The sequence below is a fragment of the Carassius carassius genome, chromosome 16 (genome assembly GCF_963082965.1).
Source record: "Carassius carassius chromosome 16, fCarCar2.1, whole genome shotgun sequence".
Taxonomy (NCBI): domain Eukaryota; kingdom Metazoa; phylum Chordata; class Actinopteri; order Cypriniformes; family Cyprinidae; genus Carassius; species Carassius carassius.
Genome location: NC_081770.1, coordinates 12003762 through 12027248, shown reverse-complemented (window position 1 = coordinate 12027248; position 23487 = coordinate 12003762). Strand labels below are relative to the sequence as shown.

At 37.7% G+C, this 23487-nt stretch overlaps 1 protein-coding gene across 1 annotated transcript in view; it reads right to left on the bottom strand.

Moving 5' to 3' along the window:
• LOC132159557 (balbiani ring protein 3-like) overlaps positions 1 to 23487 on the bottom strand; it is a 286577-nt gene that overhangs the window by 159419 nt on the left and 103671 nt on the right. The window contains exon 3 of the mRNA XM_059569101.1: positions 14025 to 14168. Coding sequence (XP_059425084.1) covers positions 14025 to 14168 — 144 coding nt within the window. The remainder of the gene's footprint in view (positions 1 to 14024; positions 14169 to 23487) is intronic.

Sequence of the window (23487 nt, the reverse complement as noted above, 5' to 3'; positions counted from 1 at the left end):
GTGTGCCCGAACAACTTATTTCATTGGAAGCATCGAGATCTGCAAGAATACTTTTCTGTTTCTTATGGGGTGAGTTTCCATAAACATCAAAGTTTGTCGTTTTGTGTTCATTCTAAGAACACGTACACGTTATCTCATGTTTAGTCCATGTTTAGCAGAGATTAAACACTCAACATGACATGAAACTTTCCAAGACAAGATAGATCCCTTAGCCCAATCAATGTGGGGGTTATGGAGTTTAAGCCAAGGATGGCCTAGCACAACTGGAGTGAAAGGAGAACGAAAAATAAAAAAGGATATGGTCTCTCTGTGGTTGCCGGAAATGGTAAGAGTCAATGGAATAGTCTCTTTCTGTACTCTAGGTAGGGAACTGCCATTAAGGGTAAAAAGAAGAGTGGAGTCTCTTAAGTGTGTGAGAGGAATACCTTGCTGAAGCGCCCACTCCTCATCCACAAAGATTCCCTCAGCCCCAGAGTCGATAAGGGCGGAGCAGAAGACTGACGACCCAGCCCAATGGAGTTGCGCCGGAAGTGTAGTGCAGGTACTAGAAGCGATGATCTTGGTGGTAGTGCTTGCCAGTAACCCTCCGCCTACTGGCGATCGCTGGCTTTTACCGGACATGTGGAAATAAAAGATGGCACAGTACATACAGAGACGATTCGAAATCCTCCTGTCGCGAGATAGACAGAGATGTCTACCCAGCTGTATCGGCTCTGCATCGTGGGCCGTGGGGGAACTGGAGTTGGCAAGGGGCGAGGAGAAGAGAGGATCCTCAAGGCTGTAAGCTCAGTGGCGTTGGTCAAATCGGCTCTCCACGTGAATGGCTAGGTCGACGAGGTCGGCGAGCCGAGCGGGGATCTCACTGATGAGGTCTTCGTCTCTCACTTCATGAGTCAGGCCCTCCAAGAAACGGGCGACCAACGTGGGTTGGTTCCAGCCGCTGGTGGTTGCTAAGGTGCGGAACTCAATTGAAAAGTCTGACATGGAGCGCCTGCCCTGCCGGAGTGTGGAAAGCAGACGAGAAGCCTCCTCACCGTAGGCTGATCGGTCGAAGACTCGAATTATCTCCTCCTTGAAATGTGCAAAGCTGGAGATGCAATCCGTCTCCGCCTCCCAGTAAGCCGTTCTCCATTCACGAGCCCAACCGGAGAGCAGAGAGAGGACATAGGCAATCTTGGTTCTCTCTTCAGCATATGTGACAGGCTGTAGGGAAAACACTACTTCACACAGGGTTAAGAAAGAATGACATTGCGTTGGCTTATCCGAGTAGATCAGAGGATTATTTATCCGCGGCTTTGGCGAAACCGAGGAGATATGAGAGGCGGGAGGCGCAGACTGGCAGGAGAACTCGGACATTTTAGCTACCAGCGTCTTGACGGCATGTCAGGCAGTGGAGAGGTCCTCCTCATGCTTTCAAAGCAGGACATCCTGGTGTTCGATGGCCTTTTGGAACGGCTACCACTCGCTGAGTCCATGAGGGTCAGATTGTTATGGGATGCAGGAGAGAGGACTCAAAAGCGAAAGTGGCGATTACAGTTCTTTATTTGAGACAGAGTCTGACAACAGGTAATCCAACTTAAATGAGAGAATAATGAACTGAAAAAATCCTTAGGCTGGGAAAAAACTTGAACATAAAAACTCCTCTGTGGCATAATTTAAAACGACACCTGACGAAAAACTTGACAAATTTCTGGACTTTTATAAGGAAACAGCCAAGCAAACAAAACATAAATGTTATAATAGATACATGAAACAGATAATAGATGCATGTTTTTATTTTATTAGAATTTTTTTCATGATTCCCAATTATTTATATTCGCAATTTAATAATAGTTGTACAGTTTTTATATTTTTTTTTCAATGTAGAAATGATCTATACATTTCATTTTATATTTGGACAGATTTGTTACGTGACAGCATTAATGAAAGTTTCTTAAGGGTCAATATCATGTTATCTGCATCTCCTGCACTCCATCAAGCCACTCTTATAATAGCAGTCATCACTCAAAATAATGCACGACCCTATTATCTGTATAGCATGTGTGTAAGACTATAATACAATTATGAAGTAATAATTTTATAACAAATAAATATTTCAGTGAGTAAAACTGGCTGTCTATAGTAGGCTGTTATGGACTACACAGCATGTTTATATTATTTTTAAATAATTTTTTAAATGATTATTATTTTAAATTATTGTCCCTGGATCAGTACGATACTCTTGTAATAAAGTAGCGGTGGTAGCAGACATATTTTGAGTATCAGTTCTGGTTGAAAAGAAGCGATCTAATCCTGTTTACATGAAATAAGCCTGCTCCTGAGCAGGTTTAAGCTTACTGACATGTTGCTATGACAGCAGCTCCGGGATGAGCTTCGAAGAACCAAATGATACAATATCACGCCAAATCGTCAACATTCAAATCCAGCTAAGTCAGCGATGTAGGAAGAATGGGCCCCTGTTGTGTATGTGTCACGATCATTAGATGGAGTGCCCATGAGCTTCAGTAGAGGGCACTCCACTCAGGACCATTCCACCCATCAACCACCAGATGTCACTTGGACACTAGCACCTCTTATACTGTTGCACCACACCCAAACTACATTACCCATGAGTCACTGCATCACAATCACCCTGCCACCACTGCACCTCATTCATCTGCCAATTTCCTTGCCACACATGCACCTCATTTACACACACATAAAAGAATACTTTTCTGTTTCTTATGGGTTGAGTTTCCATGAACAAAGTTTGTCGTTTTGTGTTCATTCTAAGAACACGTACACGTTATCTCATGTTTAGTCCATGTTTAGCAGAGATTAAACACTCAACATGACATGAAACTTTCCAAGACAAGATAGATCCCTTAGCCCAATCAATGTGGGGGTTATGGAGTTTAAGCCAAGGATGGCCTAGCACAACTGGAGTGAAAGGAGAACGAAAAATAAAAAAGGATATGGTCTCTCTGTGGTTGCCGGAAATGGTAAGAGTCAATGGAATAGTCTCTAATTTTATGACAAATAAATATTTCAGTGAGTAAAACTGGCTGTGTCTATAGTAGGATGTTATGGACTACACAGCATTTTTATATTATTTTTAAATAATTTTTTGAATGATTATTATTTTAAATTATTGTCCCTGGATCAGTACGATACTCTTGTAATAACGTAGCGGTGGTAGCAGACATATTTTGAGTATCAGTTCTGGTTGAAAAGAAGCAATCTAATCCTGTTTACATGAAATAAGCCTGCTCCCGAGCAGGTTTAAGCTTACTGACATGTTGCTATGACAGCAGCTCCGGGATGAGCTTCGAAGAACCAAACGATCCAAGATCACGCCAAATCGTCAATAATCAAATCCAGCTAACTGAGTTAGCGACGTACGAAGAACGGGCCCCTGGTTGAAAAGAAGCGATCTAATCCTGTTTACATGAAATAATTCTGCTCCCGAGCAGGTTTAAGCTTACGGACCTGTTGCTATGACAGCAGCTCCGGGATGAGCTTCGAAGATTCAAACGATCCAAGATCATGCCAAATCATCAACATTCAAATCTAGCTAACTGAGTTAGCGACGTACGAAGAACGGGCCCCAGCTCTGTTGTGTATACCGATAAATTATCTGTTATTCTTTCCTGACATATTACCCCATTCTTTGGAATATAAACTGCTGACCCAGCGTGTCCTGTCTTTGGATCCTTAGAACCATCTGTAAATATGAATGAGTAGTCAGAAAAATGCATATCAAGATAGTATTTAACATTATCCCTCACTGCTACTTCCTTTGACTTACTTTTGATTTCCTTATGAATGCCTAAATCTACATCTGGTATAGTGAAAAACCATGGTGGAATAAGAGGAACTGAAACCGTTAAACAGTACTGTAAGTTATGTAACCCTATATTCTCAGCTTTCGCATCACCAATCCAACCAAAACTTTTGTAATTAGACTTTCCATGTTCCCAGCAATCTTTTAAGATAGCTTTAGCTGAGTGGCTATGAACTTGTCCCTTCAAATTAATCCAGTATGCTAACATCAGTTGTACCCTTCTGATCCTCAAAGGCATCTCATCCATTTCCACTTGCATAGAAGATACTGGGGATATTTTAAAATATCCACTACGTATCCTTATAGCCTGAGCTTGCATGATATTCAATGTTTTGATATAAGACTCTGCTGATGACATGTATGCTATACACCCATAATCAAAGACCGAACTCATTAGTGCCCAATATACATTTTTTAAAGATGCCCTGCTTGCTCTTCATGCTTGTCCTGATAAACAGCGTAGGATATTAACAATCTTTTTACATTAACCATTTTTTCCAAATGAATCTTCCATGTCTGTTTTACATCAAAGCACATCCCAAGAAACCTAATAGTCTTCATTTGCTCAAGAGGCTGACTGTACAATTTTAAGGATACAGGTGTGATCTTATGCTTTTTTGAAAAACATATGACTGATAATCTAATGACACTGATAATCTAAATCCCCATTTATTTGTCCATTTTTTAACTTCCTTAATTGCCTCTTGCATTTTTGATGTAACATAAGATTCATTACGGCCTCTAAACCATAATATTCCATCATCAGCATACAGGGATTTTCCACTTTTCCACCTTGTGGAGTTCCGTTCTCTACTGTATATACCTCAGAAAATTCTGAACCTACTCTTACCTGAATATTCCTATTAAACAAAAAATCCAAAATCCAATTGTATAGCCTACTTTACCACCAATTCCTAATCCTTGTAATTTAATTAATAACCCTTCTTTCCAAAGCATATCATATGCTTTCTCTACATCAAAGAAAACTGCTATTACACCTCCCTATTAATCTGTGCTTTCCTAATATTGGATTCTAAACTAAATAATGAATCCATTATACTTCGCCCCTTACAAATCCCACTCTGATATGGGGAAAAAAGGTCATTGCTTCCTAAATAATGGGTCATTCTATCTGTAATTATTCTTTCCATTATTTTACACAACTGCGATGTTAAAGCAATTGGTCTATAACTAGAAGGGTCAGACGGGTTTTTCCCTGGCTTTAAAATAGGTACTATAATTGCATGTTTCCACACTGATGGAAGCGGACCAATTTCCCAAATTTTATTAAAAATTTTAGTACAATTTCTAGTGTCTCATCTTTCATATTTGCTACCATTTTGTAACATACCATGTCTTTTCCTGGAGTATCTGTTTTGCATTAAGGACTGCTTTTTCCAACTCAAACATATTTAAAGGGACATCTAATGGATTTCCTGAATGTCCTTTCTTTTTAAAATATCTGGGAAACTTTCTAATTATTTCCTTCTGTTTACTTGTGCTTCCTTAGTGAGGTTCTCAGAACTATGCACTTTCCTAAATGTTTGAGCTAAAACTTCAGCTTCTTCCAAATTAGTAACTGCCACTTTATCACCACTACTTAATACAGGTAATTCATAATTCCTTCTAACTCCTCCCATCCTCCTTATCATTCCCCATATATCAGATAACTTCACATCCCTTCCTATATCATTACAGAATTCCCTCCTGAAAATGGCTTTTTGGGTCTTAACTGTTTTCCTAACTACTGCCTGCTTTCTTTTATACTCTATCAAAGCATCCTGAGAATGATATTTCTTAACATATATGAGGGAGAAACTACAGTGGCCCAGTAGTGCAAAACACAACGACATTAAAAAAGCAAACATAAGCTCACAACACAACAACATTAAGCCAAAACACCAATACATTAAGCCACAACACAACGAAATTCTCATAACACAACGAAATTAAGCCACAACACAAATACATTAAGCCACAACACAACGAAATTCTCACAACACAACGACATTAAGCCACAACACAAATACATTAAGCCACAACACAATGAAATTCTTACAACACAACCAAATTAAGCCACAACACAAATACATTAAGCCACAACACAATGAAATGCTCACAACACAACGAAATTAAGCCACAACACAACGAAATTAAGCCACAACACAACGGAAGTGCTCCCGACCACTAGGGGGCAGTGTTGAAAGTTAAACACCGATATTTCATCGAGAGGTATGTGTAACTTAATATGTGTAATCGATTTTTAAATGAAAAACGTGTTTTTATTAAATGTTTTGATATCCTGATAATCTTAATGTATCGATTCATGAATCGAGCAAAAAAAAAATTGATAATATTTTCAATTTGGACCGTTTAGCTCTTTTACACAATGTTTTTCCTCAGGGGGGCTTATTTAAATCCGGTGCTGTGCGGGGAAACCATTGCTCTTTGCGTAGAGCTTTCAAATTGACAATAGGAGAAGATTTTTCATCTTACAAGAACTTCCCCTGATGACTGTAAATGAATTTCATCGCGCGGAGAAGGGCATTAAACGTTACATCAACAACTTTAGGGTGAGTATTGTTCTATCGTCTTCTAGCAAATCTAGCTAATAAGGCTGGATAACGCTGCTGCAGTGACTTGATCAGCTCAAAAATAGCAGGGCTAAGTTAGAGTTTAGCTTTAAACTCCGTCCGCCTCATCTCTTTATAACTCGTAAGAGATAGTAGAAATAAAAGCAGGACTCCCGGTAATCCACGTTGATTTGCATCGGTGGTTCTGATAGGTGTTTGCTGTGATATAAACTTCTTCACTTGATATAAAGTATTTTAAATACTGTTGCCATTTTTAGACTATTTTAAAAAAAGAGTCCACACCACAGCTATAATGATAAAGATATAGAGAAACTATATCATTGGAATCACTTTAAGAACTATTTTTTTCCAGCTGATGAACGATTAAAAACATCGACAGCCAATCAGAATCCTGCTATAACGAGCTCGAGAATGTAAAGCAGCAGACAAGCGTGTGCACGCTTATAGAATAAACAGATTATATCGTTCGCTGCTGTGGACTCTATCGTTATCTTAATAGTTATCATTCATTGTGTGAACGGGGCTTTAGTCTGACAGTTATTGTTATATTTTCAAATTATATTATCTGTAACCTGAATTAATTGTTCACATTTATATAGCAGTTTTCCAGGGATCCCCAACACAAGCACGATAAAGCTATTCAGTAAAAAGCAAAAAAGATCAGAAATGGTTAAGAGAGATAGGGACATCCTTTGAAATATTACTGATCTCTTTACAGTCTATTGGCATTGGTTTGTAACATTATATAAAATATTAATTATTTGTCATAATTTATTTTAAATATAGAGTAATTTACAATGTAATAATTTAAAATGCAACTGAAAGTAATTCCAAATGTATCTGAAATCAATTAAATATGTAAACCAATGTTATTATCTTCACAGATTGTTTTAACGGACTCCCATCCATACTGTTGCAGCACTGTAGCAGACAGCACACTATTCAGAACTGAGAATCAGTGCAGTTCCTCCTGTACAGAGCTGCACTGAAGGGAGCAGAGCTGGCACAAACCTAGAACAATGGTAAGTAAGAGAATTATCAAATTCTTTAATGTATGACATAATTAATAAACTTTGATTAATAATATTAACACGCCCCATTGGTATGCCTAGAGAGTCAAGTCAGGTCCTGTCAGTGGGATGGTGGTCCTGTTTTCAAGAGAGGAAACTCGCTGAGTGGTTAAGGTAGAATATTCATAATCTTATATTAGACATATTAGATTAGACATAATCTAATATTCATATCTTGCTTTTATTCATAATGTATAACATGCCTATTTGATTAGCCCTCACAGAAAAAAGTCAAAAACACAATCATAATGATTATGGCTCTATTCATTATGCATGCAACTTGTAATGATGGTGGAAATTTTTTATTTTTCTTAATGGTCAATTTACACTATACCTTTGTTTTTCATCTCAGGAGAATGTTTACAGTGATGTCACCAGTGATCTGCCTGACCTATCAGTCCTCCAAGTGGCAGAAGTGTTATAAATGTAGTGTTATAAAAATATAGTAACACACCATTACACTGTCATAGTTATTAGTATTTGTATTTTACATAACTATTAAAACTGTATCAAAGTTTTAAAAATTTAATTGTGGATATTTACATGTTTACACTACACTGGTGAGCAAGAAAACATATTAAAGTTACATATATTTGCACTTACATAATATTTAATTTACATTTTATATTGTAGTCTGTACAAATAAAACCAAATGAATCCATCCCAAGTTTTTTGTGTAAGGCCAGATCTCTCTGTGGAAGATCGACTGAAAGGTGGACCATGAAGAGGAGGAACTCATCGAAGGGCTGCAGAGACTGACACTGTCAAAATAAATGTTAAATAATTATGATACATGCATGTAACGTGTGCATCAAAAAGTGAAAATAAATAAAACATTTTCTTTCTCTGTCACAAACAATACAATATCAATATTTACCATTGCATTGCTTGTTATTCCAACTTCTCTCCTCGCTTTAGCTGTCCTTGCTCTGGTCACGCGAACCATGTGGAATGCAGGTTTAATAAGGCTCCAAAAGGCCATTAAATGGATCTACTTCTCAAATCTAGATTGGATGAGACATGTTTTCAGAAAATACACACCAAACAATGTAAAAAGTTTGTTTGTCTACACTGAACCTGAAGGATACTTTAAAATGTATAATGTATTGACACACAAGTGGAAAAAAGGTATAGTCTGTAAAAAGATTTTAGCTGGGGTTTTAGCTTATTCTCCCTCGTGTCATTCTAAACTGTTCTGAATTTATTCTGTGGGGTCTATCTAGATAGCTGACTGACGGTAACATTATTTACAACATTTCTGTATACCAATGAACAAAGCAAGCCATATGGGTTTACAGCGACATAATGTTGAGTATATGATGACAGCTTAATTTTTTTATTTTTGGGTTAATCATCTATTAACACGTATTGCCTTGATCCACGGAAGAGGTTTTTAAACAAACAGGCAACCACAGCAACAAAAAATAAATAATGACAATTAAAAAATTCACAATAGGCCTACATTGTGCTCGTTAATATAGTAATAAAGGTTTAGATCTTACCTAGTGTAGATTCGCATGCTGTTGTCATTCTTGAAGAGGCGCCTGCAGACTGAAGTATCAGAAGTGATGTTGAAATCCTTAAATCTTACATTACTAATTTGAATCCACTTATTTCGAGTTTCTACATCCAGTGGAGAAGTGTGAAAAACCTGAGGAGCCTCACAAAACGGGTCACAGCAATAGCTGTATAAACCACCCTCACAGATGTTTATGGAACTCTTCATTAAATAATTATATTGCTGTGGTATACTTAATTTGTCGTATTATAGCAAAATGTATAAATAATATTTAATATTCATCGTTTATGGATAAAAGTTTGCAGCTGGTAATGCACTCTTTTATTCGCCCTGAGATTTCACAGGAAATATGTAGTCTATTGCCCGTTTCTGCAGTCCAACTGCCCCCTAGTGGTCGGGAGCATTTCTGTTGTGTTGTGGCTTAATGTATTTGTGTTGTGAGAATTTCGTTGTGTTGTGGCTTAATGTATTTGTGTTGTGAGAATTTCATTGTGTTGTGGCTTAATGTATTTGTGTTGTGAGAATTTCGTTGTGTTGTGGCTTAATGTATTTGTGTTGTGAGAATTTCGTTGTGTTGTGGCTTAATTTCGTTGTGTTGTGGGTTAATGTCGTTGTGTTGTGGCTTAATGTATTTGTGTTGTGAGCTTATATTTGCTTTTTTAATGTCGTTGTGTTGTGCATTACTGGGCCACCGTACAATTACCCTATTTTGTGCAAAAGTAATTTTCTCAGTTTCTACTATCATATCTATAAATCTATCACCCCCAAACGTCTTGGACTTGGTATAAACGTCTTTTTTCCCCCACACATTAATTTCCATTTTTATTTATAGGTTATTGTTAATAATCTCTTCATTTCTGCTTTACTTTTTAAAACCTTGATTTCATTTCTTGATTTCAATTTTGTGATGGTTTCAATGCAGTGTTTTTGGAGTGAGTCTCAGGTAAACGGCAAGTGAATTCAGTAATTGAGGATTAAAATAAAATAAACATTACCAGATTAACTAATAATCATTGTTTGGAGATTGCATTTAACAGACTACACACTACTTCTTTAAATAAAATACCATTTGTCAGAGAGTGTATCTTATTAAAATCGCCTATATTTTAACTTTTACTACATTTATCATCTCTAATAGCACACGTACATCTGCTAAATATATTTTAAAGACTGCTGGATCTAGAACATCTGATAAACATTTTAAGATACATTTAGTTTTTGGACGTTCAATTATCATCCAACTTAGTCTTAAACGTCAATTCAGCGGATTCGGTGATCTAGAAGTTCAAAATCCTGTTTGAGGAACAGTTAATTATGTACACAGACAATAATACTACAGACATCTTATTCATTCAGTAATGTTTGGGGTGAAACAGTTTATTAGGCATGAAGGGTTACAACATGAAAAACCCCAAGAGCAATTATGATACAGTCGTGGCCAAAAGTTGAGAATTACATAAATATTGGAAATTGGAAAAGTTGCTGCTTAAGTTTTTATAATAGCAATTTGCATATACTCCAGAATGTTATGAAGAATGATCAGCTGAATTGCATAGTCCTTCTTTGCCATGAAAATTAACTTAATCCCCAAAAAAACACCTTTCCACTGCATTTCATTGCTGTCATTAAAGGACCTGCTGAGATCATTTCAGTAATCGTCTTAACTCAGGTGAGAATGTTGACGAGCAAAAGGCTTGAGATCATTATGTCAGACTGATTGGGTCAGAATGGCAGACTTGACATGTTGAAAGGAGGGTTATGCTTGAAATCATTGTTCTTCCATTGTTAACCATGGTGACCTGCAAAGAAATGCGTGAAGCCATCTTTGCATTGCATAAAAATGGCTTCACAGGCAAGGATATTGTGGCTACTAAGATTGCACCTAAATCAACAATTTATAGGATCAAGAACTTCAAGGAAAAAGGTTCAATTCTTGTAAAGAAGGCTTCCGGTCGTCCAAGAAAGTCCAGCAAGCGCCAGGATGGTCTCCTAAAGAGGATTCAGCTGCGGGATCAGAGTGCCACCAGTGCAGAGCTTTCTCAGGAATGGCAGCAGGCAGGTGTGAGCGCATCTGCACGCACCGTGAGGCCAAGACTTTTGGAAGATGGCCTGGTGTCAAGAAGGGCAGCAAAGAAGCCACTTCTCTCCAAAAAAATAAAAATAAAAAAAAAACAATCAGGGACAGATTGATCTTCTGCAGAAAGTATAGTGAATGGACTGCTGAGGACTGGGGCAAAGTCATATTCTCCGATGAAGCCCTTTTCCGACTGTTTGGGGCATCTGGAAAAAGGCTTGTCCAGAGAAGAAAAGGTGAGCGCTACCATCAGTCCTGTGTCATGTCAACAGTAAAGCATCCTGACACCATTCATGTGTGGGGTTGCTTCTCACCCAAGGGAGTGGGCTCACTCACAATTCTGCCCAAAAACACAGACATGAATAAAGAATGGTACCAAAACACCCTCCAACAGCAACTTCTTCCAACAATCCAACAACAGTTTGGTGAAGAACAGTGCAGTTTCCAGCACGATGGAGCACCGTGCCATAAGGCAAAAGTGATAACTAAGTGGCTCGGGGACCAGAATGTTGAAGTTTTGGGTCCATGGCCTGGAAACAACCCAGTTCTTAATCCCATCGAGAACTTGTCGTCAATCCTCAAGAGGCGGGTGGACAAACAAAAACCCACTAATTCTGACAAACTCCAAGAGATGATTATGAAAGAATGGGTTGCTATCAGTCAGGATTTGGCCCCGAAGTTGATTGAGAGCATGCCCAGTCGAATTGCAGAGGTCCTGAAAAAGAAGGGCCAACACTGCAAATACTGACTCTTTGCATAAATGTCATGTAATTATCGATAAAAGCCTTTGAAACGTATGAAGTGCTTGTAATTATATTTCAGTACATCACAGAAACAACTGAAACAAAGATCTAAAAGCGGTTTAGAAGCAAACTTTTTGAAAACTAATATTTATGTAATTCTCATTTTTGGCCACGACTGTAGACTAACAAATTAAATCTGACAGACTCCGTAATGACAAAAAAAAAAAAATAAAGCCCACACAACAAAATGCGCACACAGACCTTTAAACAGATTTATTTGAGGAAGCCAAAAATGCCTCAAGTACAACATTGAGGTGGGGGGGGGGGGGGGGGGGGCAATCAAAGACCTTTTACAGTATACAAGTTGGTGTTATCTGCATGTCCACCGGTGGCTGGGACACACTTCTGTCTGGAAGGACATTAATCATGGAAGAGTTATCAGCACACATTTGGTTTGAGACACAGAACAGGTTTCACTGCACAGATTTAGTCCCTTCATTTAGAGGCATTCAAACCCACTACAGAAAACTCCACGCATGCAACACAAACTTTACTTTTAGAGATTGTTTTCCCAAGTATTATAAATCTATTTTGAAAAGCCATGACATTAAAATGGTGTAATGGGTTACTTTGACTTTTTTAATCATCATTTCAAATTAGAAGATACTCATTGTGTGTGTTGGGGACCCAAGCATCAACAGAACGAATACCTTAAGCTGCAGGTGTACATAAACGTCCTCCACATATAGAGCTGCAGCACTTCTCATTTCTCGGACAGTCAAAGTCACTGACACACAACTCTTCACATGGTCCTCTTAATCCAGCCAAAGTCATTGGACACACTCCTGGCTTTTCTGTTACACAAACACAAGGAAACCAGATCACAGAAGAACTAGTGCATCTCTGAAATTGCGCATTTGATCAGATGCAACTGCAGTCACATTCTTCTTTAGCTTGGGTTAAACTAATTTTTTTTTTCTTTGTTGAAACAGCAGCTATGCTATTGAGGTCTCAATTGGTTTCTCTGTTTTGCCACGGGATTTACATCATATAATAATTGCAGTCAATAGTGTTCATCGTCTGTTTGACTACATCTTGTATTCATTCTTCTGAAAAAGCCTGTCATATGTGCACAAACTGACAGTCACCACTTATAAGCTACTACTAAATATTGTAGAAACTTAATTTTCTGTAAAGTTGCTTTGTAATTATTTGCATAGTAAGAATTGCTATACAAATAACTTGAACTGAAATGGGGGAAGAAAAAAAAAAAATCTGACCAAAGCATCAGTATAGCATACCTTTAGGTAGAGCTGTACACTGATGTCCGGATCCATTGCTGCAGCATTTCTCATCATTCGGACAGTCACCATCATGAGAACACAACTCCGCACAAACACCTTTTATTCTGGGAGTTGATTTTGGACACACGCCTGGCTTTACTGTTACACAAAAATGTGACAAACCTCATTACTAAACTCCTCGCTGCATTTAAAATAAAATCACACTGCCATATTAATACCTCTATATGGAGCCATACACTGATGTCCACATCCATTGCTGCAGCATTTCTGATCACTCGGACAGTTACTATCTAGGGAACACGATGTGACACACAGTCCTACTCCAAGGGTTTTGCTTGGACACACTCCTGGCTTTTCTGTAATGCAAACATGACAAATCTCACACCTCACTGCACTTGAAAATAAGTAAATAGACCCACAAGGAGAGACAACCCAGGTGAATAGGGTTTTAAAAATATGTTTTCTGAAATGCTACATTGAAATATGCAGGTTTCATCCAATTCAATATGCATACACTTCTAGACAAAAGTAAAAATAAATAAATGAATAAATATTGGATAAAGTCAATGATTCTCAAAATTCTCTTCATTCTATTGACATTAGACTCGAAAGGTTTTTACAGAGGGCATTTGGATAGGTGTCACTCCATAACAGCTTAAAAAAAAAAAAAAAAAAAATGCAAATTGAGAACAAAACCCTCTGTAAAAACAATCAGACAGTTTTTTTTTTACTCCGTGCAGGAGAAAAAAACTTACTTTGAAAGAAAAAAAAAGCCTTCAGAGACATGTACTATAATAGAAATATAAAATAAACACTTAAAATGTGTATTTTGGATTTTTTTTTTTTTTGTCAGAAAAAAAAAAAATAAGTTATTTTGCCTTAATATAATACAAGTACCTCTATATGGACTCCTACACTGACGTCCACATCCATAACTGCAGCATTTCAGATCATTAGGACAGTCACCATCTTTGAAACAGTTATTCTCCCTCACAACACAAATTCCTATTACGTTGTTCCTTGGACACACTCCTGGCTTTTCTGTTACACACAAAAAAATTGATTCAAAATCACACTAATTTACGTCAAGGGAACATCTCAACCACTGATCTAGAACTCAAATTATAGAACCAAATTCCGAATACGTTGCCTATACACACACACACTCCTGGCTTTTCTGTTACACAAACATGGTTTCATTGCAATTGCTTGTGGAAGTTAATAGGACTTTTTGAATGAAAACAGCTACAGTATACAGCTTGAGCCAATTCTTATCCTTCAGCAGTTCTTTGCATTAAGCCCCTGTACAGCTTTTAAAGCGTTCTTAATTGGGAAAAGGGTTAAAAAACAAGATTACAAAAGTAGTGAAATATCAAACCTTTTGCACACCGTACCAACTATCATCTTGAAAACAAACATTTTCACGAATTGTCATGAAGTTCATAAGGTAAACTTATTGTCTTTGTAGCATAGTCCTACTTATCTCTTCGCGTGGTGTAAAGTTAAAAGACCTCACTTGTGACACGTCCTTTGGCGTCTGTTGTGCTCAAGTATAAAGAGAAACACAGCAAAACAGCAGTTAACGAGCAGCACACCCGAACGTTCATCCTCTCGACCGGTTATCTCAGTGAAAACGCGCCGAGTTGATAGAGCAGAAATCCAAGGAGCTCCAACTCCAGCCCCGAGACTGATTTGATCAGCTCCTGATCAGCACGGCTCAGGTGTGATGGATTACGGGGTTTTTCGGATTGGTGTTTTGCCAAATTTTGACTCCGCTCATGACCTCATTTGCTGACATCGGTGCGGCCAGATTCATTTAAATTGATTAACCCTTGTGGATTGTTCAAATTCACTACCCTTTCGGCAGTAACGTGCGGTGAAATCTTGTCATGGGTAGGCTGTGACCTATCAATGTGTGGAATATATGTTCATATATTCATTCAGTTAATTTAGCAACCCAAGTTCATATCAGGCATCATCAGATCGCTGCCTGCATTCAGGAAAGTCAGTCATGTGAGGCTAATGCACAATCAAATATAGTAATCAAATTAATGGACACATCTATCTTATGACTTATACAACAAACAAATGTTTTGTGCGGGACACAGAGAAGGAGGCGGCGCGGCAGTCACTCCATCAAAATGCGCAAACGCGCACAGACAGCCACGGCGCACACACACACACACACTTTTGGTCTGGTGACGGCGCACCAGGCTACAGTCAGAAAACATTGCGTCAGCAGTACAGCTTTAAAGTACAAAAACAGCTTATTCACTCCTACAAACTGCTAGGCGCACACACCGACACGCAAGTATACTAGATGCTAGTATTCGGGAAGCGCGCGGATTGAGTGAGAGCGAGTAGATCACGTGACATGAAGCAAGCTCGGTCTCTGCCTCAATTTTGATCATTCAAGACAGCATGAGAACTGACTGCGCATGCGCAAATCTACATAAACTACGTTCTATGGACCAAAGAGGCACCGCTCACCTCTGCCTCAATGGCCATGGCTTTTGAATTTCCAGCATGAAACAACGGTTTTTAGGAGCAAACAATGGCAAAATGAGTATATTATGTGTATTCCTGAAAATTTTTGTTACAAAAAATAATATTTGGAATAAAATTAATGCAATTAATAATGTGGTGAATTAATAAAGCTTTTGGAATTAATAAATGTCATGTCAACATTTCCTTTGGTGAGGCACTGCCTACCCTGCCTACCCTGACCGCACGTCCCTGCCTTTCGGTATGTTCGGGATGGAAACATCCACTTAATTAAACTGCTGTAAACTGCTGTTTTTTTTCCCAATTATTTTTGTATAAATCTGTTAATCAACTTGTCCTGATCAAAACTACCAAATGTATTTTTTTTAAATCCAAGATTTTAACTCTTTAATTGCCAAGTTCATAAATGATGTCACTGATTTGGGGGGAACAAACACACACAATGACTTATTTTCAATATAAAAGTAATTGTGGTATTGTGTCTGTATGTGTGTGTGTATGTGTGTGAGTAAGAGAGAGATGGCCTGGAAACTCCCCAGATCTTAATCCCATTGAGAACTTGTGGTCAATCCTAAAGAGGCGGATGGACAAACAAAAACCCACTAATTCTGACAAACTCCAAGAAGTGATTATGAAAGAATGGGTTGCTATCAGTCAGGATTTGGCCCCGAAGTTGATTGAGAGCATGCCCAGTCGAATTGCAGAGGTCCTGAAAAAGAAGGGCCAACACTGCAAATACTGACTCTTTGCATAAATGTCATGTAATTGTCGATAAAAGCCTTTGAAACGTATGAAGTGCTTGTAATTATATTTCAGTACATCACAGAAACAAAGATCTAAAAGCAGTTTAGCAGCAAACTTTTTGAAAACTAATATTTATGTAATTCTCAAAACTTTTGGCCACGACTGTATTATATTTGATGGATTCATTGTCTCTTAAAGTGACCGCGCCTAATTTAGCTATATACCTGCTGTAATGTTAATCCAAGAAAATGAAAGAGAGAAAATCACTCACTGCTCTTAACTGATTGACTTTGTAGTTTTAACAAGAATTAATGCACAGTCCAACCAGCAATTATTCAGACACCAGATTTTTTTTATATATATTTTTTACTAGTAGGTGCAGAACACTATAATACTTTTATGCAAGTGAGTATAGCAAAATAAAGTGAACTGTGACATATTATACCCAAAAGTTCTTCAAACGATGGACCACTAGTGAAATTGATTAATAATATTATTAATAATAATAATAATAATAAAATTGGGACCAAATATTATTTAGCACCATATAAAGCACCATGTTTTGCTTATGTGTTTTTTTTCTGAATTGCTAATAGAACCTTTTCACACCACAATCTAAACAAATTTAAGCACTGCTTGGTACAACCCGAATTCCGGAAAAGTTGGGACGTTTTTTAAATTTTAATAAAATGAAAACTAAAGGAATTTCAAATCACATGAGCCAATATTTTATTCACAATAGAACATAGATAACGTAGCAAATGTTTAAACTGAGAAATGTTACACTTTTATCCACTTAATTAGCTCATTTAAAATTGAATGCCTGCTACAGGTCTCAAAACAGTTGGCACGGGGGCAACAAATGGCTAAAAAAAGCAAGCAGTTTTGAAAAGATTCAGCTGGGAGAACATCTAGTGATTAATTAAGTTAATTGATATCAGGTCTGTAACATGATTAGCTATAAAAGCTTTGTCTTAGAGAAGCAGAGTCTCAGGATTCGGTGGTGGGTGAGACTACGGTGGTGGCAGGTGGAGGTGTGGAGTGATGATGGAAGGAAGTAGCGTAGATTCCGGAAGTGATCCGGAAATGGAGGATGTGGATAGTGGAGGCGGCGAGAATGGAAGTAGTAAGTGGAGTGTAGTAGAAAATCGGAAAAGAAAGAAACAATCTTCAGAATCGGGTAGTGAGAAAGGAAATCTCCAGACTAGAAGAAGGAAAGAGGAATATAAGGTATTGTTGAAGTTTGTTGACTCTGTAAATGCGATTAATCCGTTGAAGCTGACGAAAACATTGAAAGAAATGATAGGGACAGTTGAAAGCATTACGACTTTGAGGGATGGCAATCTGTTGTTGTTTTGTAAAGACAGTAGGCAGCAAAAATCAGCTCTGGGTATAAAATCGATGATTGGACATAAGGTGTTGTGCTCGATACCGGAAGAAAAGAATTGGGTTAGAGGTGTTGTAACAGGGATTCCGACAGATGTCACGGAGGAGAAGATTAAAAGAAATATCACGGGAGCAGCAGTAAAGTTTGTTAAACGGCTCAAGTGTGTTAGAAATAACGAGAAGATGGATAGCCTCTCAGTAATGATAAACTTTGATGAAAATAAAATGCCAGAGAAAGTTTATTTAGGATTTGTAAGATATGCAGTAAGACCATACGTTCCTCCGCCGCTAAGATGTTATAAGTGTCAAAAATTCGGTCATGTAGCGGCAGTATGCAGAGGTAAGCAGAGATGTGCGCGGTGTGGAGGTGAACATGAGTACGGCAAATGTGGGCAAGGTGTAAATCCTAAATGCTGCAACTGTGGTGGGGATCATAGTGCAGGATACGGTGGTTGTCAGGTACGGAAAAAGGCAGTCAAGGTTCAAAATGTTAGAACGACAGAAGGAATAACATACGCTGAGGCATTGAAGAAAGTAAACCAGATTCCTAAAACAAATGAAAATATGAATGAAGAAATTCATTCAAAACAACAGAGTAAAGAACAAAGAGATGAAAAGGTAGTAGTGGATGATAAAGTGGCATTTGTAACATTTATCGCTGAAGTAGTGAACTGTTCAGCTCAAACTGAAAGCAGGACTGAAAGAATTAAAATCATTATCAGAGCTGCAGAAAAGTACTTGGATCTGGGGAATGTTACTGTTGACATGATAAATGAAAGGCTCAAGATTCCAACATTAAATAGTCAAGCAGTAAATAGTCAGACAACATGTGGTGGATCTTAATGGTGTTATATATTTTGCAATGGAATGCAAGAAGTTTGATTGCAAATGGACAGGAGTTTAAGAAATTTATAGCAGACCAAGAGAAAGGCCCAGATATTATATGTATACAGGAAACTTGGCTTAAGTCACAATATAACTTTCTAATACATGGATATACTACTATTCGGAGGGATAGACAACAAGGGAATGGAGGTGGAGTAGCTACTTTTATAAAGCAAGGAATCGGGTATAAAACAGTTGAGGTAGATGGGGAAGTAGAAGTTGTGGTGGTGGAAATATGGGAAGGATCAAGGTGTATTAGAGTAATTAATTTTTACAATCCATGTGATAGGTTAAGCAAGGATATTCTAGAAAGTATAGGAGGAAATGAAAGTCAAAAAATGGTGTGGTGTGGTGATTTTAACGCTCATAGTTCAATATGGGGAAGCGCAAAAACAGATTATAATGGTAAGATCATTGAAGATATGCTAGATTGGGGAAGATTAGTGTGCATTAATGATGGAAGTCATACTAGAATTGATTTGAATAAGGGAAGGCATTCGGTATTAGACTTGACAATAGTATCTGAAAGTTTAGCGAGTAAATGTGAATGGAAAGTACTAAAACAAAGTACTGTAGGAAGTGATCATTTTCCTATTTGCAGTAAAGTTGGAGTAGATATAGAACAAAGAGTGGGGGAAAGAATGCCTAGGTGGAGGTTCAAGTCAGCGGATTGGGATAAGTATAAGGAGTTATGTGGAAGCAAAATGAAGGACATTAGTAAATGTATAGAAGATGTTGATGTTTTTAATGATGAAATATGCAAGGTTCTTCAGAGTACAGCAGTAGAAGTAATAGGTAAGAGGAAGGCAGGCAGCAGGAAGAAAGTTATGCCATGGTGGAACGAGGAGTGTAGTGAGGCAACAAAAAGGAGAAATAAAGCACTCAAGAAGGTAAGAAGGTCACTTAATTATAATGATTTAATAAGTTATAAAAGGGCACAAGCTATAGTGAGAAGAGTCATTCGGACATCTAAAAGAAATTATTGGAGGGAATTTTGTAATAGAATAGGGGAAGACATTGAAATAAGTGAGTTATGGAATATGATACGAAAGATGGGAGGGATACAAAGAGGTTACAACATACCTGTATTAGAATATAATAATAGACAAATTATATCTGAAAGCGGTAAAGCAGAGGTATTTGCAGAAACATTCGTTAAAATTCATAGTAATTCGAATTTATCAGAGGATGCGAGGAAAACTAGGGACCAGATACTAAGTAAATATCCTCATTTATTGGAGGAAAAGGGACTTTCAGGAAGTACAATGGATTCAGAGTTTAATTTGTACGAATTGAAAAAAGCGCTTGCAGGGGTTAAGCAAACATCTCCAGGCAGAGATGACATTTGTTATGAGATGGTAAAACATTTATCAGAGACAGCATTAGAGACAATTTTGAGGCTTTTTAATAAGGTTTGGGAGTTAGGAAAGTTACCAAATGACTGGAAGCATGGTGTCATAGTGCCAATTCCAAAACCAGGCAAAGATCATACACAGCCAAATAATTATAGACCTATAGCTTTAACGTCTAATCTATGCAAAATAATGGAGCGTATGGTCATGAGTAGATTAGTATATGTCATTGAAAGGGATAATATTTTATCACCTTATCAAAGTGGATTTAGGAAAGGACGTAATACAATGGACTCAGTACTGTGCCTGGAATCTGAAATAAGAAAGGCTCAGGTAAATAAGGAAGCTTTAGTTGGGGTATTTTTTGATGTTGAAAAAGCTTATGACATGATGTGGAAAGAGGGACTTTTAATTAAGTTAGAAAAAATGGAAATTAAAGGAAGAATGTATAACTGGATCAGGGATTTCCTGTTTAACAGAACTATACAAGTAAGAGTAAGTACTGCTTTTTCTCAGATACACACAATAGAGAATGGAACACCTCAGGGAAGCGTTAGTAGTCCAATTCTGTTTAATATTATGATTAACGACATCTTTACAAAGGTTGATAGGGGCATTGGAAGATCTTTATATGCGGATGATGGAGCACTGTGGAAAAGAGGGCGTAATGTAAAGAATGTGGAAAGATGTTTGCAGAATGCCGTTAAAATGGTAGAAAATTGGGCAAATGAATGGGGATTTCGGTTTTCAGTAGATAAAACGCAGGTAATTTGTTTTGCAAAAAGGAAAAGTAACCCTACCATTAACATCAGATTGTATGGACAAGAAGTGAAGCAAACAGCAGTTGTGAGGTTTCTGGGTATATGGATGGATTTGAAATTGAATTTTAGTATGCATATCCAGAAACTGGTTGACAAATGCAAAAAAGCATTAAATATCATGAGGTGTTTAGCAGGAGTTGATTGGGGAGCATGTCGCCAGTCTCTTAAAATAATATATTGTGCTCTAATAAGATCAGCAATAGATTATGGCAGTATGGTATATTGCACTGCATCCAAAACACAACTCGTAAAAATAGAGGCAATTCAGTCACAAGCTTTGCGAGTTTGTTGTGGAGCGTTTAGATCCTCTCCAATAACAGCAGTGCAAGTAGAGATGGGTGTAATGCCTCAAGTAATTCGTAGGCTCAAGTTAAAGATGAGGTATTTTATAAGTATAAAGGGACACTTGGACAGTCACCCAGTTAAAATGGTGTTGGAGGATTGTTGGGAATATGGACATAAAAAGTTATCAAGTTTTGGATGGAAGGCCAGTGAGGAAGCCCGGAGAATGGGATTAAGTGACTTCAATGTTGCTCCTACTGTGGCTAGGTCAGCAATTCCTCCTTGGTTTTTCCCAATGCCTTTGATTGATACTCAATTGCTTAAAGAAAAGCATAACAATACAAATGGATTAGGAAATTTTAATATACAGCAATACATTGATCAAAGTTATTATAGTGCAGTTCAAATATACACTGATGGTTCAAAAGATCCAGAATCTGGGAAAACAGCAGTAGCGGTATATATTCCACTTTTTAACATTAGAATAGCAAAAAGAATATCAGATTATCTTTCAGTATTCTCTGCAGAAATTATTGCAATATGTCTAGCGCTTCAGTGGATAGAAGAAATCCAACCAACAAGGGTAGTGATATGTACAGATTCTTTATCCGCACTAAATAGCTTGGAAAGTGGAACATCATCAGCAAGGCAAGACATGATAAATGAAGTAATGCAGAGTCTTTACAGAACAAGACAGTATGGACTTCTGGTGAATCTTGTATGGGTTCCATCGCATATGGGTGTGAAAGGAAATGAGGAGGCTGATAATCAGGCTAAACAGGCATTAAATCATTCACAAATTGACATTGAAGTGGCATTAAGTAAAACAGAAATTAAAGTGATAATAGCTAAACAAATACAGGAAATTTGGCAGAAAGAATGGAATGAAGGAAAGAAAGGTAGACATTTTTACTGCATTCAAGGAAAAGTTGGGTCAGAGAGAAGAAGATTCGGAAACCGGAAAGAGGATGTTTTAATAACAAGAATGCGTATTGGACATTGTTTATTAAATCAAAGCTTACAAAGAATTGGTAAACATGAGAATGGAAATTGTGACAAATGTGGGTTAGTTGAAAATATAGAGCATGTCCTTTTAGAATGCGAAGCTTATGAAAGAGAGCGGTCCCAGTTAAGACATGCTTTAAGAAGTGTAGGAATCAATGAGTTGACACTTCAGGTTCTCCTAGGACAAGGTGCTAAACAATCAAGAGTTTATCATGAGTTATTTATATTTTTAAAGGAAACAGGATTATTTAATAGGATTTAAAACTCCATTATGTGTAAATTTTATATGGATATATATATATAATTTTTTTTTTTTTTTTTTTTTTTTTTTTTTTTTTTTTTTTTTTTTTTTTTTTTTTTTTTTTTAAAGAGTAGATCTAGTTTAAACTTCCTTTCCAAATATGCGCTTCACACTCCATATCAGTAGGTGGCGGGAATGCACCTTTTAAGTTGGTTTGCCAACCGCCATTAAATCCTAGAAGAAGAAGAAGAAGAAGAAGCAGAGTCTCAGAAGTAAAGATGGGCAGAGGCTCTCCAATCTGTGAAAGACTGCGTAAAAAAATTGTGGAAAACTTTAAAAACAATGTTCCTCAACGTCAAATTGCAAAGGCTTTGCAAATCTCATCATCTACAGTGCATGACATCATCAAAAGATTCAGAGAAACTGGAGAAATCTCTGTGCGTAAGGGACAAGGCCGGAGACCTTTATTGGATGCCCGTGGTCTTCGGGCTCTCAGACGACACTGCATCACTCATCGGCATGATTGTGTCAATGACATTACTAAATGGGCCCAGGAATACTTTCAGAAACCACTGTCGGTAAACACAATCCGCCTTGCCATCAGCAGATGCCAACTAAAGCTCTATCATGCAAAAAGGAAGCCATATGTGAACATGGTCCAGAAGCGCCGTTGTGTCCTGTGGGCCAAGGCTCATTTAAAATGGACTATTTCAAAGTGGAATAGTGTTTTATGGTCAGACGAGTCCAAATTTGACATTCTTGTTGGAAATCACGGACGCCGTGTCCTCAGGGCTAAAGAGGAGGGAGACCTTCCAGCATGTTATCAGCGTTCAGTTCAAAAGCCAGCATCTCTGATGGTATGGGGGTGCATAAGTGCATACGGTATGGGCAGCTTGCATGTTTTGGAAGGCTCTGTGAATGCTGAAAGGTATATAAAGGTTTTAGAGCAACATATGCTTCCCTCCAAACAACATCTATTTCAGGGAAGGCCTTGTTTATTTCAGCAAGACAATGCAAAACCACATACTGCAGCTATAACAACAGCATGGCTTCGTCGTAGAAGAGTCCGGGTGCTAACCTGGCCTGCCTGCAGTCCAGATCTTTCACCTATAGAGAACATTTGGCGCATCATTAAACGA